This window comes from Oncorhynchus masou, chromosome 29, assembly GCF_036934945.1.
Source record: "Oncorhynchus masou masou isolate Uvic2021 chromosome 29, UVic_Omas_1.1, whole genome shotgun sequence".
NCBI classification, from domain to species: domain Eukaryota; kingdom Metazoa; phylum Chordata; class Actinopteri; order Salmoniformes; family Salmonidae; genus Oncorhynchus; species Oncorhynchus masou.
Window position 1 is genome coordinate 11968863 of NC_088240.1, and position 16626 is coordinate 11985488.

Below are 16626 nucleotides of genomic sequence, written 5' to 3' on the forward strand. Positions count from 1 at the left end.
ATAGAATGGGCATCTAATAATAGTCTGGAAATAGTGGACTGGAAATAGTGGACTGGAAATAGTGGACTGGAAATAGTGGACAGGAAATAGAATGGGCATCTAATAATAGTCTAGAAATAGTGGACTGGAAATAGTGGACTGGAAATAGTGGACTGGAAATAGAATGGGCATCTAATAATAGTCTGGAAATAGTGGACTGGAAATAGTGGACTGGAAATAGAATGGGCATCTAATAATAGTCTGGAAATAGTGGACTGGAAATAGTGGACTGGAAATAGATGGACTGGAAATAGTGGACTGGAAATAGAATGGGCATCTAATAATAGTCTGGAAATAGTGGACTAGAAATAGTGGACTGGAAATAGATGGACTGGAAATAGTGGACTGGAAATAGTGGACTGGAAATAGTGGACTGGAAATAGAATGGGCATCTAATAATAGTCTGGAAATAGTGGACTAGAAATAGTGGACTGGAAATAGATGGACTGGAAATAGTGGACTGGAAATAGTGGACTGGAAATAGTGGACTGGAAATAGAATGGGCATCTAATAATAGTCTGGAAATAGTGGACTAGAAATAGTGGACTGGAAATAGATGGACTGGAAATAGTGGACTGGAAATAGTGGACTGGAAATAGAATGGGCATCTAATAATAGTCTGGAAATAGTGGACTAGAAATAGTGGACTGGAAATAGTGGACTGGAAATAGTGGACTGGAAATAGAATGGGCATCTAATAATAGTCTGGAAATAGTGGACTAGAAATAGTGGACTGGAAATAGATGGACTGGAAATAGTGGACTAGAAATAGTGGACTGGAAATAGATGGACTGGAAATAGTGGACTAGAAATAGTGGACTGGAAATAGATGGACTGGAAATAGTGGACTGGAAATAGTGGACTTGAAATAGTGGACTGGAAATAGAATGGGCATCTAATGTTAGTCTGTTGTATATCTATTAGAATAATGTAACGTGATTCAAGAGAAAACATTCAGCGCTTGAGGATCATCAGTAGGCATTTCAATAAGAAGTGTGAAACTTTGTGTGAGAACATTGGTTTTTGGATTCATATGCTCAACCACACAATGTTTACAATGTAAAATGAAAAGAAACTCCAGAGCATGTTGAGCCTACCCTTTTACGACTCATTCCTAAAGCTGTGCCTGGCTGTGTTACTAACATGTCACCATAGGCTTTTCTAGCCTCTTTTCTAGCCCATTAACCTCCAAAAATCCATGGATACCCTGGATCATTTAGCTATTTGATTTTTAATTTTAATACCCCTGTCGGGATCATAAAAAATATATACAAAAATAATTTGATAAAATATAGAATTTGGCCTTGACTAATATAGTTCACTGAAACGATTCAAATTACACATTCATAAATGGCAATGCAGAGAGTCAAAAATTAAATAATAAGGAATTTGTTTTTAAAGTGTCTGTCCTATCTCTAGGACATATGTTTTTTTTTCAATCTGGAAATATATTTATTTTTTTGTGACACATATTTAATCCCTTTTTTTTAATGGCACAAAACTAATTCCGTACATCTTTTAAAACAGGTTACCTTCAGGAAAATCTTGTGGGGGTCATAGAGTAAAACTTTCCATGGAGTGGTCATTTTCTTTTTGGAGGCCAAACCGTTTTTTATTTTCGGGATGTCTCCTGCTCTGACCAACAGCTCTGGAGCTCCGCCACTTTCTACAGCAGATGTTTTTTTGTATGGGCTGCATCTCAATCCACCACAGATCCGGAAGGGTGATATAGATGGATGCAGTATATTGAGATGTAGCCCATATAAAAAAAAATAGATGTCTATAGTTTAAACAGATGGATTTTGATGGGGATTTTTCTATTATGTTAATTGATTGATGTGCGTCAATGGACTCTTAAGGAGGGGGCGATCTGGGATTGATACATACATTTTTGGGCTTTAAAATGAATTATATCGTGAAGAACATAACTTATAAATGCCTCATGAACTTAGTTCAACATTCTTCCTCCCATCACAACCTAAAATGGCACCAAGTACTTCTCAGATAGAGTTCAGTGTGTCAAATCGGATGGCCTGTTGTCCAGACCTCTGGCAGTCTCTATGGGGGTGCCACAGGGTTCAATTCTCGGGCCGACTCTTTTCTCTGTATGCATCAGTGATGTCGCTCTTGCTGCTGGTGATTCTCTGATCCACCTCTACGCAGACGACACCATTCTGTATACTTCTGGCCCTTCTTTGAACACTGTGTTAACAAATCTTCTGATGAGCTTCAATGCCATACAACACTCCTTCCGTGGCCTCCAACTGCTCTTAAATGCAAGTAAAACGAAATGCATGCTCTTCAACCGATCGCTGCCTGCACCTCCCCGCCCGGCCAGCATCAATACTCTGGACGGTTCTGACTTAGAATATGTGGACAACTACAAATACCTAGGTGTCTGGTTAGACTGTAAACTCTCCTTCCAGACTCACATTAAGCGTCTCCAATCCAAAATTAAATCTAGAATCGGCTTCCTATTTTGCAACAAAGCATCCTTCACTCATGCTGCCAAACAGACACTCGTAAAACTGACTATCCTATCGATCCTTGACTTCGGTGATGTCAATTACAAAATAGCTTCCAACACTCTACTCAGCAAATTGGATGTAGTCTATCACAGAGCCATCCATTTTGTTACCAAAGCACCATATACTACCCACTACTGCGACCTGTATGCTCTCGTTGGCTGGCCCTCGTTTCATATTCGTCGCCAAGCCCACTGGCTCCAGGCCATCTATAAGTCTTTGCTAGGTAAAGCCCCGCCTTATCTCAGCTCACTGGTCACCATAGCAGCACCCACCCGTAGCACGTGCTCCAGCAGGTATATTTAACTGGTCATCCCCAAAGCCAACTCCTCCTTTGGCCGCCTTTCCTTACAGTTCTCTTCTGCCAATGACTGGAACGAATTGCAAAAATCACTGAAGCTGGAGTCTTTTATCTCCCTCACTAACTTTAAGCATCAGCTGTCAGAGCAGCTTACTGATCATTGCACCTGTACACAGCCCATCTGTAAATAGCCCACCCAACTACCTCATCCCCATTTGTTTTTTGTTGTTGTTTTTTGCACCTCAGTATCTCAGATACCTCAGTATCTCTACTTGCACATTCAACTTCTGCACATCTATCACTGCAGTGTTTAATTATTAAATTGTAATTATTTGCCACTATGGCCTATTTATTGCCTTGCCTCCCTAATCTTACTACATTTGCACACACTGTATATAGATTTTTCTATTGTGTTATTGACTGTACGTTTGTTTATTCCATGTGTAACTGTGTTGTGTCACATTGCTTTGCTGTATCTTGGCCAAGTCACAGTTGTAAATGAGAACTTGTTCTCAACTCGCCTACCTGGTTAAATAAAGGTGAAATAAATAAATAATAATAATAAAATCTACAGCCCCGTATGAATCTGGGAGTGGTTATATTTCTCCAGCCCCATCCATCAGCTGTTTACCAAGAAAGTGGAGGGGTGTGCGCTTTGTCGTTGTTTGAATCCCAGATTGCCACTTTAAACATACCCAACTTCTTATTGAGTTATCTTAGTCTTTTAATAGAGCCAAACACTGATCTGACATGACTGTATGTAGCTATGTTTGTTTTTCCATCCATCCACACTTTCCAAGTATTCAAACAGGTCGTTAACAGAGAGAGAAACAGTGAATAACAGACAGTGTCGATATGAGTGAGAGACAGACCTGTGAAAGCAATGAGAATCATCCCTGCAGTCTCTCATCTGGGACATGACAGGATTAAAGAAGATCTGAAACCACACACACCATTCTGTTAAAACACATCAACACTGTATCAGGTTAGATCTGCGTATGACGCTAAGAGATGCTGCTACGTACTAATATGTTAATATTGTTATATACATGGAGCAATCTAAAAGTTGTGTTGTTCATTATTTACATATAATTACAGTCATCTAATTATAATGTTTAAATAGAAAATGTTTTACAAATGTGAATAAATACATGAACTAATACAATTATTCACAAACAGTTTACTAATAGTTAACAAAATATCTATTCATTTCATATTGGCCGTTTACAAGCAGTGTTCCAAAAAAAACAGGTTGGCATTTTAGTAAAGGGCAAGAGGAACAGCATTAAAATAGGTACCAATTCAAATCAAATCAACACAAACACCCTTCAAAAGTTACAAAACACAAGCAATTAAACTAATTTTAAGGACATTTTGCATTATAACATCAACATGGAGGCAAACCAAAATTATATTTGGAAATTCTGCGAATAAATAGTGTGACAACACACTTATATATAATTATGTCATAATTATGTCAGGACTGTTAAAAAGTATTAAAATACCATAAAACACACAACGTGTTCTTACCTGTCAATCATGTCTGACACTTGTGTCCATGTGTGATCCAGGTGTGCTCCTAACCATCCATCTGTCTGTCTGTCCGTCCATCCTGCCGGTCAGTCAGCAGAGATCCCTCCCACATACTGAACCGGCGAACAGGTCGGGTCTGGCGGAGGCAGAGTGTGTGTGTGTCTGGGAGTGCAAGTATATGCGGATATATTTGCATGAATGTGTGTGTTTGATAAGTGTGAGTACACCAGTGTGTGTGTGTGTGTGTGTGTTCCTGCACTTAAACCACAGCAACCCCCACCGTCGTTAAAACCTGTGTGCGTGCATATTATTCATGTGTGTACTTATCCAGTCAGCATGTGCTTATGTCTGCTTCATCACTAACTACACACCACACACACATTCCCAAAAGCCATCTCTTAATGGCAAATCCCCTGGAAGGAGAGAGAGATTGAGGGATGAATGGAGAAACGGAGGGATGGATGGAGAGACAGGGATTAACAGAGGGCTAAAGCAGTACTCTACGCTAACAGCACAGCCAGGCCTGTAACCCAGCAGAACGCAGCACAACTCAGATTACACTACTAGCTCAAATCTACAAATGTATATCCACAAACACTTCAGTTCATCAAGGAGAACAAATTGTCAAATCTAGGCTTCCTATTCGTCCAGAACATCCAGGAAAATCGGCCAGCATGCTTTACACCTCTTTTAACCTGAGGTCAGAGGTCATCAATCAGTGCAGATGCTCCTAAAGAGGCTCTTAACCTCCAATTTGGGGTCAGATTATCCCAACTCAAACTTCTGGCATATGGATGTATTACCAGTAGATCCACTCACTGGGCACACCACGTCATTTCAACGTGAACCATCAGATCCTCCACTCCACCCTCTCAGGGTTGGGCATCTCAGGCTCTACACACTCCTGGATTTCATCCTACCTGGCAGGTCGCTCCTACCAGGCGGTGTGGAGAGGATCTGTGTCTGCACCACACTGGTGCTTGCCTACGGAGCAGCAAGGGGAAATGTCCCTCCTTACCTTCAGGCTCGAGCACTCTGTTCCACCACCTCTGGTCTCTCACCACCCCACCCCTCTCTCACCACCCCACCCCTACGAGAGCGCTGCTCTCACTCAGTCTAGTCAAAGCTCTTCTCTGTCACAGAGAAAGTCAGAACAGTGGAGTCCCTTCCCATCTTCCAAAAACATCTGAAAACCTACTTCTTCCAAGAGTATCTTAAATAACGCTCAGTAACCTCAAAATGTGGCCGTGTTACTAATTTTAATGTTGAACGTTACATTAGATTTTACTGTAAAATAGCCTTAGCTTTAAGCTATTCACTGTATTACAAAAATAATGAATTGTGTTTGGTTGACAAGGCAACCAAATATAAACATTTAAAGGAGATGTAACTACTGCTTGGTTAGTTCCATCTGAGCCACTGGCTGGTGGTGGAGTTATGTTATGGGCAGGCATAAACTACAGACAATGAACACAATTGCATTTCATCAATGGCAATTTAAATGCAGAGATACCGTGACGAGATCCTGAGGCCCATTGTCATGCCATTCATCCACCACCATCACCTCATGTTTCAGCATGATAATGTACGGCCCCATGTCGCAAGGATCTGTACACAATTACTGGAAGCTTACAATGTCCCAGTTCTCCCATGGCCTGCACACTAACTGTGCCACTCGAGATTCTGGGTTTGAGTCCAGGCTCTGTCGCAGCAGGCCGCAACCGGGAGACCCATGGGGCGGCACACAATTGGCCCAGCATCATCAGGGTTAGGGGAGGGTTTGGCCGGCAGGGATGCCCTTCGCGCAATAGTGACTCCTGTGGTGGGCCGGGTGCAGTGCCCGTTGACAGTCGCCAGGTGTACGATGTTTCCTCCAACACATTGGTGCGGCTGGCTTACGGGTTAGGTGGGCATTGTATCATTGAGCATGTTTGGGATGCTCTGGATCAACGTGTATGACAGCTTTTTCCAGTTCCCTCCAATATCCATCAACTTCACAGCCATTGAGGAGTGGGACAACATTCCACAGTCAACAGCCTGACCAACTATGTAGAGATGTGTCGTGCTGCATGAGGAAAATGGTCACACCAGATACGGACCGGTTTTCTGATCCAAGCCCCAAACAGATTCATATCTGTATTCCCAGCCATGTGAAATTCATAGATTAGGGTTTAAATTTCAATTGACTGATTTCCTTGTGTACTTAACCAGTCAGCATGTGCTTGTGTCTGCTTCATCATTAACTAGACCACACACACATTCCCAAAAGCCCATCTCTTAATGGCAAATCCACTGGAAGAGAGAGACAGAGGGAACAGTAATTCAGAAAAATTGTATGTTTATATTTGTATTCAGTGTATTTAGTTAAGTGGATATCCCTCAACAATTCACTAAATATTACTAAGCAGGGCTGAGCTTGGTTAAAACTCTGGATGAGACAAAAAGGTATCTATAGATATTTTTGAAGACCACAGGAACAAATTCAGCATTTTATACAATCCTGTAATTGAAATGTCAATCTTCAAAACAAATTGCTGACTTTCTTCAAATTCAGTGTATTGTCCCACATACATTCCATTGACAAGTTAAGCCAAAATAATATTGAATCAACTAGTTTGTGCCCAGTGACTTGATCACATCCCGGTTTAGTAGGCACAAAACAGGACAAATGTTTGACAAACAGGGCCAAGGGAATTCTCCCTGAACTTGCCCAATAAGGCCCATCTTAAATTGTACCGTGCAAAATGTTTGGCTAATATGTGCACTACAGAACACAACCTTGATTTGACAAAGGCATACAGGAAATCTAAAAAAATAAGACAGGGTTTGTTTTTAATGAAATCAATTTTTATTGTATTTTAATTTTTATCTTCAAAAGAACTGAAGCCTATCAAATCTCAACCAGCGCCAACTTCGCAGCTCCTCTCTGCCGCAAACACTCCAGGCAATAGCCTGTCCTACAGTTATAACAAATCTTATAAAACATGCTTACATTTTATAATAAGGTACTTTTGCATTCAAACTTTTTATTTTGGTAAAATCATTACAATAGTCACACAGCCAAGTCTCTCCCCATGCAGTGCATTAGCCTCTAAGCTAGTACAGAAAGCAAAGTCCACATCTAAACCCCTGTGTATGTCTCAGGGCACTGAGCAAGTAAATGGTGGTCATAGCATAGTCATCTTGTGGCCTGGCTAGTTAATGTCCTGCTACGGTGGGGAACACTACTGCAGCAGAGACCTGCTCAATACTCTGAGGGGAAACAATTACTACAGGTGCCATATATGCAAATGCAACAGAGAATAAACCACATGTTTGTTTAAGATTGCCCTGTGCCAGACATTCACTGGAACAAAAATAATTATAGGCCTAATTAGAATAGTGTTAAACACAACGCACACAATTGGACAATCCCATGCACTTCTGCACTGGTACGTTGAGGAAAATTAGCTTTTGCTCTTTTGAGAACTTTAATTCCAAACCTTGGCATGTCTGTTTAATTCCATTTTTCTTTTGAAGGCCAATCAGACTATCTAGCTAGTATTTAGATATGTCAGGGCCCAAGGCCTCAAAACAACTGCAGATATTATTATTATTATTATTGACAGAGTCCAATATGTCTTAAACATTAAAAAGCTCACACTACCCCGAAATATAAATTTCACGCATACAGGTGACATTCAACATTCAAGTGCCAGTGTTTGTTACCGTCTTTTGGTCAAGTTTCTTGAAACTTTCAAAGAACCACTTTGAGGCTTAGAAAAATAAATATTTCTCAAAAATGCTTAATAAATTACACAAAACTAGCAGCAAAAGTAGAATCTAGAAATCTGTGTGCAAATGGCTAAATTCCAACTGCTTAATCCCCTGGTCCCAAAAAAATCCTGGTTAAATGTTGAGAACCCTTCCCCTTTGTAAACAAGCTGCGTTTTTTCCACAATCTCCCCGAACAATATTTGGAAGCTTAAGGACACGTATTCAAGACATTTATATAAAACTCTAAATGTGCAATAAAATAACTTTTGTAAAACTTGATGGGCACGACAACTAACGAGGGCCTACACACTGAAACTCAAGTAGCACCATTCAATCAAAGTTCTCAAACACTGTCAGTGCATCCACTTTTTAAGTTCATCAATTTAAAAAGTGTTCAAAGGCACAACACACTTGAGAAGAAACGTAGCGCACTTAGAGCTCGCCAAATGCCCCTTCCCTCCTCAGCTGCTCCTCTGAGCGGAAAAGCCTCGTCTGGCCATTTGGTACCAGAGCTTTATACACATCTAAAGCAGACAAACCCCCAGAGGAGTTGACAGTACATATATACCATAAGTGGACAAAAGTTGCCCAGCTTTGGCCACCTCCACAGCTACGGTAAGCAGCAATGGAAACCAAAGCAATGTTGGCGCACTGAACTTGAGCCCAAACCCCTGACCACCCCATAACACCAGCCCAGGGCACAACTGTCCTACTCTGAACAGTCCATTTGCTTTCTGACTGGTTAACCCTTAGTGATGGACTACTCCTGCCTCTGACAGATGAACCTCCAACGCAGCTTGAAAAGAGAAAAGGGTTGTAATTAAGTTAAGCCTGCGACTCAGTTCATTTGTCTTATATCTCCTTGACCAAAAAACAAAAACACTAGCATGCGTAGAATACCGGCTCCACCGCTCGGTCAACGGTAAGACGGTTTAACGTTAACGTCGCGCCACACTGTGCCCTTCCCACGCTGTGCACCCCCCCTCCCCCCCGACGCTGTGGTCCTTATGGAGCCATTTTGAACTTCACTTCCAAGATGGCGCCATTTTTTGTTACAGGTGTGGAGAAACATTTCACTCAAAAAAAAAAAAAAAAAATGTTTTTCAAATACTGCGCATGCATGCGCCCACTTCAAATGTTTGGAGTTAAAATAAAAACACCGCCCAGTTAATGTAGCTAGCGTTTAGTTAACTTCACTAGCTGCCATAACACTGTCAAGTCAATAGATGTGGAGTAACAAGTTACAACATTGAGTGTTTGTGTTGTTTGAATTAAACCCCAGTGTGCGTTTGTTAGCACGGAGCTTAATGACTTTAAGTGTTAAGAGATCTGGAATGGCTTTTCGAAAGACTACCGTATCCTTTATAGACGAGCCTATCCAGGATAGAGTGAGCAAAAAAAAGAAAAAGTAATCGAACTCTTCGTCCCTTAAAGATTAGAATACAGTTCTATTAGCCACACTAGGAGAACGGCCCAGTGATGTCGGATGCTACAGTGATGTTAGCTGTTGGAACTCTGGGTTGAACCCGAGAAAAGGCTACATGATGTCACTGCGACAATTTTGAAAGGTTCAAATGGATTCATGACTCGAACGAGCCACAATGCCCCAGTGTTTGCCAAGGTTTGATTAAGTACAAGCAGTTTTTTCTTCTATGCTTCTTTTTTCACCAAATAAATAACAATAATTCAGAGCTCTTGGCCAACATTCATTTGGTGAAATGACACAGAATTAGTCCTGTCTAAATTCAAAAGGCACAGTACATTAACATACAAATGATCCTCAGGTTATTCTTGGGTTTCTTTTCCGTTTATACAAAGAAAGGATTTGCTGTTTTGGTCCGAGTTGCTATATCAGACCATACATGTCAGCACTCCTTTTATCTGAAAAATGTGCAAATCTCTGCTCTTCTCCAATAGATTAGCGCTGCGCTGGTTGTCTTGGCGTTGCGTCTTGCTCCTTGTGAGAGAAGCGAAAGGGCAGAGAATCACAGTGTGTGCAATGTACTGTGTGTCAGTGAAACTACACAGGGTTGAGTGAGGGGGTAGGGGGTGTTTTAGTCTGGCGTAGTCAACATGTGGTTTCCGTGAGAGGATGAGTTTGGTTGGCGTGGCAACCCGTTTGCAATGGCGGCTAGTTGCCCCACCAGTCAGTTCCACTACCGGAGTGGCTGTAGTTGCCACCGTAGCCAGCGTCGTTACCACCATAGGAGTTCCCGCCTCCAAAGCCACCTGGGAAGATATAAAGTCCAATAAATTATTTTATAACTGCAGAGATCTCCCCTCACACATGATTGAAACATTCATTCCAAAAGATCATGATAAAAACTGAAGTGACATTTAGAATGGTTCTGAAGAGGGCCGAGCGCTTACCTCCACCGAAGCCGCCACGACTTCCTCCTCCTCCGTGACCTCCGGTGCGAGGGCCGCCGCGTCCACCACCTCCACCAAAGCCACCGCCGCCGGGCGTCTGGCGGTAGTCCCTGGCACCAAATCCACCAGAGGAAAACCTAGCAGAGGGAGAGACAAAAATACACAGAACATGTAGTTCGCATTCTCCTTTGACAATAAATATAATTATTTTAATTTTACCTTTATTTAACCAGGCAAGTCAGTTAAGAACAAATTCTTATTTTCAATGACAGCCTAGGAACAGTGGGTTAACTGCCTGTTCAGGGGCAGAACGACAGATTTGTACCTCGTCAGCTCGGGGATTTGAACTTGGAACCTTTCGGTTACTAGTCCAACGCTCTAACCACTAGGCTACCCTGCCGCCCCGTGGTCCATTTAACATCCCTGAAAAGGTGTGCGAGAGTGTGTACCTCTTAGAGCGTCCACGTCCCGTGTTGCCCTTGTGCTGGTTCTCGTAACCCAGGCTCTCCAGCCAGGAGGGTACTTCCTGCTTGGCCTCCACCAGGATGTCCAGCAGGTCTTTGGTGATGTTGCTGTTCTTGTCGTTAAAGAACGACGTGGCCAGACCTACACACAGGCGAGAGGACAGGGCTCAATACGCTAGAGACAGAGTTAGAGTAATACTTGAAGGCTTCTTAAACTATTAATGCAGTGTGTGATCTTATGTAATATTGTGGTTTTAGTGTTACTCGTTTCTTAGCATCCCAGTTATATGAGTAGTGATACAAAGATGCGCATGACCAACACACACGCCACTGTTCTTCACCGGCACCTCGATCTTCCGTTAAACGTGCACCAGTGGGGCTCCTGAGTGGCGCAGCGCTCTAAGGCACTGCATCGCAGCGCTAGCTGTGCCACTAGAGATTCTTGGCTTGAGTCCAGGCTCTGCTGCTACCAGGAGACCCATGGGGCTGCACACAATTGGCCCAGCATCGTCAGGGTTGGGGGAGGGTTTGGCCGGCAGGGATGTCCTTGTCCCACCGCGCACCAGCGACTCCTGTGGTGGGCCGGGAGCAGTGCTGGCTGACAGTCGCAAGGTGTATGATGTTTCCTCCTACACATTGGTGCGGCTGGCTTACGGGTTCAGTGGGCATTGTATCAAGAAGCAGTGCGGCTTGGTTGTGTTTCAGGGAGGGGGGGGGGGCGCGAGGCTCTCAAACTTCGCCTTTCCCGAGTCCGTACAGGAGTTGCAGCGATGGGACAAGACTAGATACCAATTGTAGAGGCGATCACACCATTCTCATTATACAACCAACCAGATTTCACACTGACAACTGGATACATAAGGTGATTGACAAAGGAACACACGTGATCTAGCTATCACTAACAATACAATTATATATATATATATAATTTAGTATTTTATCCATTTAGTCAGGGTCATGTTAATTATGGAGCAAACAAAAGAAAGCTCATTCCTGTTTTACGCAGCACAACGTTCTACAACTTTCTTTGCCCTTATGAACAGGACCAAGGCGTGTTAGAGATGGGCCGGGTCAAAATCCTACCCACCCCTACATGACACACAGTAAATACATGTCAAACACTAGTCCCACTCACCCAGGTTCCCCACACGACCGGTACGACCAATACGGTGAACGTACTCTTCGATGTCGCTGGGCAGGTCAAAGTTGATGACGTGCTTGACGTTGGAGATGTCCAGACCACGAGCAGCCACCTGGATGAGAGACAGAACGGGCAGTCAGTCACAAAGGGAAACACTATTCAACTGGCAAGAGGGGAAGGGAGGGGGGGGGGGCTGTGGTGATCAACGTTACGATGTAGCTTCAATACAAATCCTGATATGTTCGGATGCATGCAAGATTAAAGGGGAGAATGACAACTACTTCTGTGTTGACAGAGTGCGAGCGTGCGTGTGTTGTCGTACCGCGGTGGCCACCAGGATGGGACAGCGTCCAGAGCGGAACTGGTTCAGCGCCTCCTCCCTGTCTCTCTGGGAGCGATCTCCGTGGATACTGGTGCAGGCGTAGCCCTCGCGGTACAGGAAGTCCTCCAGGGCATCCGCTCCCTTCTTGGTTTCCACAAACACTAACGTCAGAGACTCCTTACCTAGAGAGCCGGAGAGAGAGAACAAAAAGAGGAAGGAAGAAACCGTACTGAGCTCACAGGCGATGAGTGGGAATAAGACTTCAGGCACTGGGGAGGAACTCAAAACATAGCAGGTGATGTGCCCGACCCCGTCACCGTGGTGAAAATAAACAAAATGGCAACTGAAAAATGGAGACAAGGGGATGCAGAAGCTGCTTTGCTTTCACTGACAACCATTAAATTATGGTTTCTGTTTTACGGAGTTTATATGCCAAATGTCCTCATATCAGAATCAGCAGATTGTCCCATAACTCAAAATGTCTTCACAGCCATTTGGAATGGTACTATAGAGTAGCATCATTGTTTTATCTAGAGTGGACTAACATGGCATTAATGGCTATCAGAGCAAACACTGGATAGTGAAAGTGGATGGTGGTGTTATGGAGATGGTGATGGGGGACCATTGATATTCTCTGATGATCCTGTGCCTGTTTCCTCAGTGGCAGATAGGCCGTGTTTGGTATGGTTGGCATGGCAACACTGAACGATGGGAGTCCAGGACCAGGTGTGTAAAATGCATCCTGTTTTCCTTAGATCAATTACTGATCTGACATGTTTGATAGGTGAAGGATAACATCGTATGGCATGGAAGCCGAACATTCATCTATCCAGTCATGTTATATCAAAGACGTCACTCCTTCGGTGAGGTTGTCTTTTCTAAATATTCAAAACAGGGATAGGATATCTACACGCATGTTCACCTCTTAGGGCCTAGTTACCATGGTGATGAAGAGGTCTGCTTGCATTGGTCCTAGCGTCCTGTGACATCTAGGCTATTTGTTAATCTCCACGAGAGTGTTACGCTGTTTTACTAGTTGCCAAGGAAACGTTGGCACGTCGAGAGTGTTAAGGCTGATGCACAAGATCATTTGTTTGGAAGGCCTGAAATGCTAATACAGAGGGGTTTGTGTGTACTTTATTTACCATAGACACACACACACTCAACCTATACAAGATGTAACTGCGTGACTAACAGAAGGTGTAGCTCAGTTTCCAAATGCAAACATCCCACAGTGTCCTTAAAATCCCCCTACACATGCAGAGAGTGTGTGTGTGTGTGTTGAAAATCATTCGACAGTAACACCAAGCCAGAAACACTCCCTTTTCCAAAAAGAGAGGAGAGGAAAATTAAAAGCAACAAGTTGTGCTCCACTTAGAAACCCTTAGGGTTACAAGTGTTACTGCTGTTTCAAATGAAAAGGCAGGCCTGGTCCTGGAGGCACCATGGTGTCATTTAGACTCAAATTAGTGTCTTCGCATTGGGCTGGAATAAAAGCCTGCACACCACAGCTCTCCATCACTTGGAGTTGCCCACCGCTGAACTACGGGCAGGATTCCCATGGCCCAGAGATGGCAAGCTTTATTTATGTCCCTATGAGAAATTATGAAAGGAGGAAGAAAGGGATGTGGGGAGGATGAGGAGTGGGATGTTTGCCAGTTGGGAGGGTCAGACTAGGGGTTATAAGTACCATAATAATACTTACCAGGTGTCACTGCAGCCTCCTGAACATCAGGAGCGTCACTGGGAATGACTAGATAAAACCAAACCGCCCAGCAAAGTAAACCAAAGGCAGTGTGGAGAAACTTGAAACTTAACATATATATGATAACTAGCGCTTTCCCATCAATTACCCTCTGTTTCACCCAGAGGAGAATGGTGAAGGTTCATCATGCCAACTAGTTTAGAAGACACAATTGTGTCCACGTGGATGTTCATTTACTTTGGGGAGGACAGACTAACAGGTGGCTGGGGGTGGGGTAAGGGAATAAACTAACAATGAACCCTCTTAGATAAAAACCATGTGTTATGAATTAGTTTCAATCTGACTGAACGTTATACATATGTTTAGGATGGAGTTTGGTTCGTTTGTGAGTGAATGTGAATAGTTTGAGTGTTACAGGGTAGAGTTGGTGTCTTCGTGTGTCTTACCTGTAGCATTCAGCAGGTCCAGGAGGAAGGACCGCTTGTCACCGTCCTCCACCCAAACCACCTTCTGAGTGATGTTCTCAGAGGTGGAGCCCACACGGCCCACAGCCAGGAAGATATAGTCCTCCAGGAAGTCACGCGCCAGCATCTACACAGTCAGAAACAGTCAGAAACGCACTAAGGGTTTGACTCAGTTTCTCAAGCTGAGTTTCTCACTACTGGGGTGTGTGTACCTGAATCTCCTTGGGGAAGGTAGCGCTGAACATCATGGTCTGACGGATGCCTTTAGGGGGCATGGTGTCCTGCTCCACGATGCGTCTGATCTGGGGTTCAAAACCCATGTCCAACATCCTGTCAGCCTCATCCAGCACCAAATAGCTGACGGGACGACAGAAACAGCCAACTCGTAAGCACTAGCCAACTCGTAAGCACTAGCCAACTCGTAAGCACTAGCCAACTCGTAAGCACTAGCCAACTCGTAAGCACTAGCCAACTCGTAAGCACTAGCCAACTCGTAAGCACTAGCCAACTCGTAAGCACTAGCCAACTCGTAAGCACTAGCCAACTCGTAAGCACTAGCCAACTCGTAAGCACTAGCCAACTCGTAAGCACTAGCCAACTCGTAAGCACTAGCCAACTCGTAAGCACTAGCCAACTCGTAAGCACTAGCCAACTCGTAAGCACTAGCCAACTCGTAAGCACTAGCCAATATCCCACTTACTTGCAGTAGTCGAGGCCAATCTTGCCCCTCTCCATCATGTCCACCAGGCGTCCAGGTGTGGCCACCAGAAGATGACAGCCTCGCTCCAAGTCTCTGATCTGCTGGCCGATGTCAGCCCCTCCGTACACAACGCAGGGACGCACACGGGAGCGGTACGCAAACTACAGGGGGGAGAGACATACAGGACCATTCAGAACCTTAGTACTACTGAAGACATAGCACTGGGCATTTTGTCCCTCCATAACACACGAGGAAACCGTGTGCCAGAAGAGGACTGGCCACACCACATAGCATGGTTCCTCTCATTTTCTTCTTAGGTTTTGGCCTTTCTAGGGAGTTTTTCCTAGCCACTGTGCTTCTACACGTGCATTGCTTGTCGTTTGGGTTTAGGCTGGGTTTCTGTACAGCACTTTGAGATATCAGCTGATGTACGAAGGGCTATATAAATAAATTTGAATTGAATTGCATGCCAAGAATAGAGGTCGATATTTTCTTAACCTTTTTGGGATAGGGGGCAGTATTTTCACTTTTGGATGAACAGGGTTCCCAGAGTGAACTGCTCCTACTCTGTCCCAGAGGCTAATATATGCATATTATTGTTAGTATTGGATAGAAAACACTGACGTTTCTAAAACTGTTTGAATGATGTCTGAGTATAACAGAACTCATATGGCAAGCGAAAACCTGAGAAAAATCCACCCAGGAAGTGGGACATTTGAGGTTTGTAGTTTTTCAAAGCTTGACCTATCAAATACACATTGAGATATGGATGAGGTTGCACTTCCTACGGCTTCCACTAGATGTCAACCGTCTTAAGAAACTTGAATGAGGATTCCACTATAAAGGGGCTCATGAGACCTCTTCGAGTCAGTGGTCTGGCACAGTGCCTTGGTCTCATGACGCTCGCTGCCGACAGAGTTACCTCTCGTTCCAGTGCTTTTCTTCAGACAAAGGAATTATCCGGTTGGAACATTAGTGATGTTTTATGTTAAAAGCATCCTAAAGATTGATTCCATATATCATTTGACAGGTTTCTAAAAAGGACTGTAATGGAACTTTGAGTTTGTCTGGACGAAGTGCCTGCTACTCGAAGATGGATTACTGGGCTGAACACGCTAACAACAAGTGGCTATTTGGACACAAATGATGGAACAAATCAGTCATTTATTATCGAACCGGGATTCCTGGGAGTGCCTTCTGGTGAAGATCGAAGGTAAGTGAATATTTATGGTGTTGTTTCTAAGTTTGTTGACTCCAAAATGGCAGATATTCCTCTGGCTGTTTTGGTTCTGAGCACTGCTCTCAG

The 16626-nt window shown here is 43.7% G+C and overlaps 1 protein-coding gene across 3 annotated transcripts in view; it reads right to left on the minus strand.

Annotated features, from left to right (window-relative positions):
* Positions 1-7223: 7223 nt before the first annotated feature.
* LOC135518986 (ATP-dependent RNA helicase DDX3X-like) overlaps positions 7224-16626 on the minus strand; it is a 28359-nt gene continuing 18956 nt past the window's right edge. For 2 of the 3 annotated variants that reach the window (XM_064943998.1, XM_064943999.1), the window contains 9 exons: positions 15321-15481; positions 14833-14977; positions 14603-14747; positions 14157-14204; positions 12452-12633; positions 12124-12241; positions 10974-11130; positions 10525-10661; positions 7224-10383 (listed from right to left, as the gene is read on the minus strand). In XM_064943998.1, the coding sequence (XP_064800070.1) occupies positions 10286-10383; positions 10525-10661; positions 10974-11130; positions 12124-12241; positions 12452-12633; positions 14157-14204; positions 14603-14747; positions 14833-14977; positions 15321-15481 (1191 nt within the window). In that variant the 3' untranslated portion in view covers positions 7224-10285. The remainder of the gene's footprint in view (positions 10384-10524; positions 10662-10973; positions 11131-12123; positions 12242-12451; positions 12634-14156; positions 14205-14602; positions 14748-14832; positions 14978-15320; positions 15482-16626) is intronic. The other variant, XM_064944000.1, reaches the window with a different exon arrangement.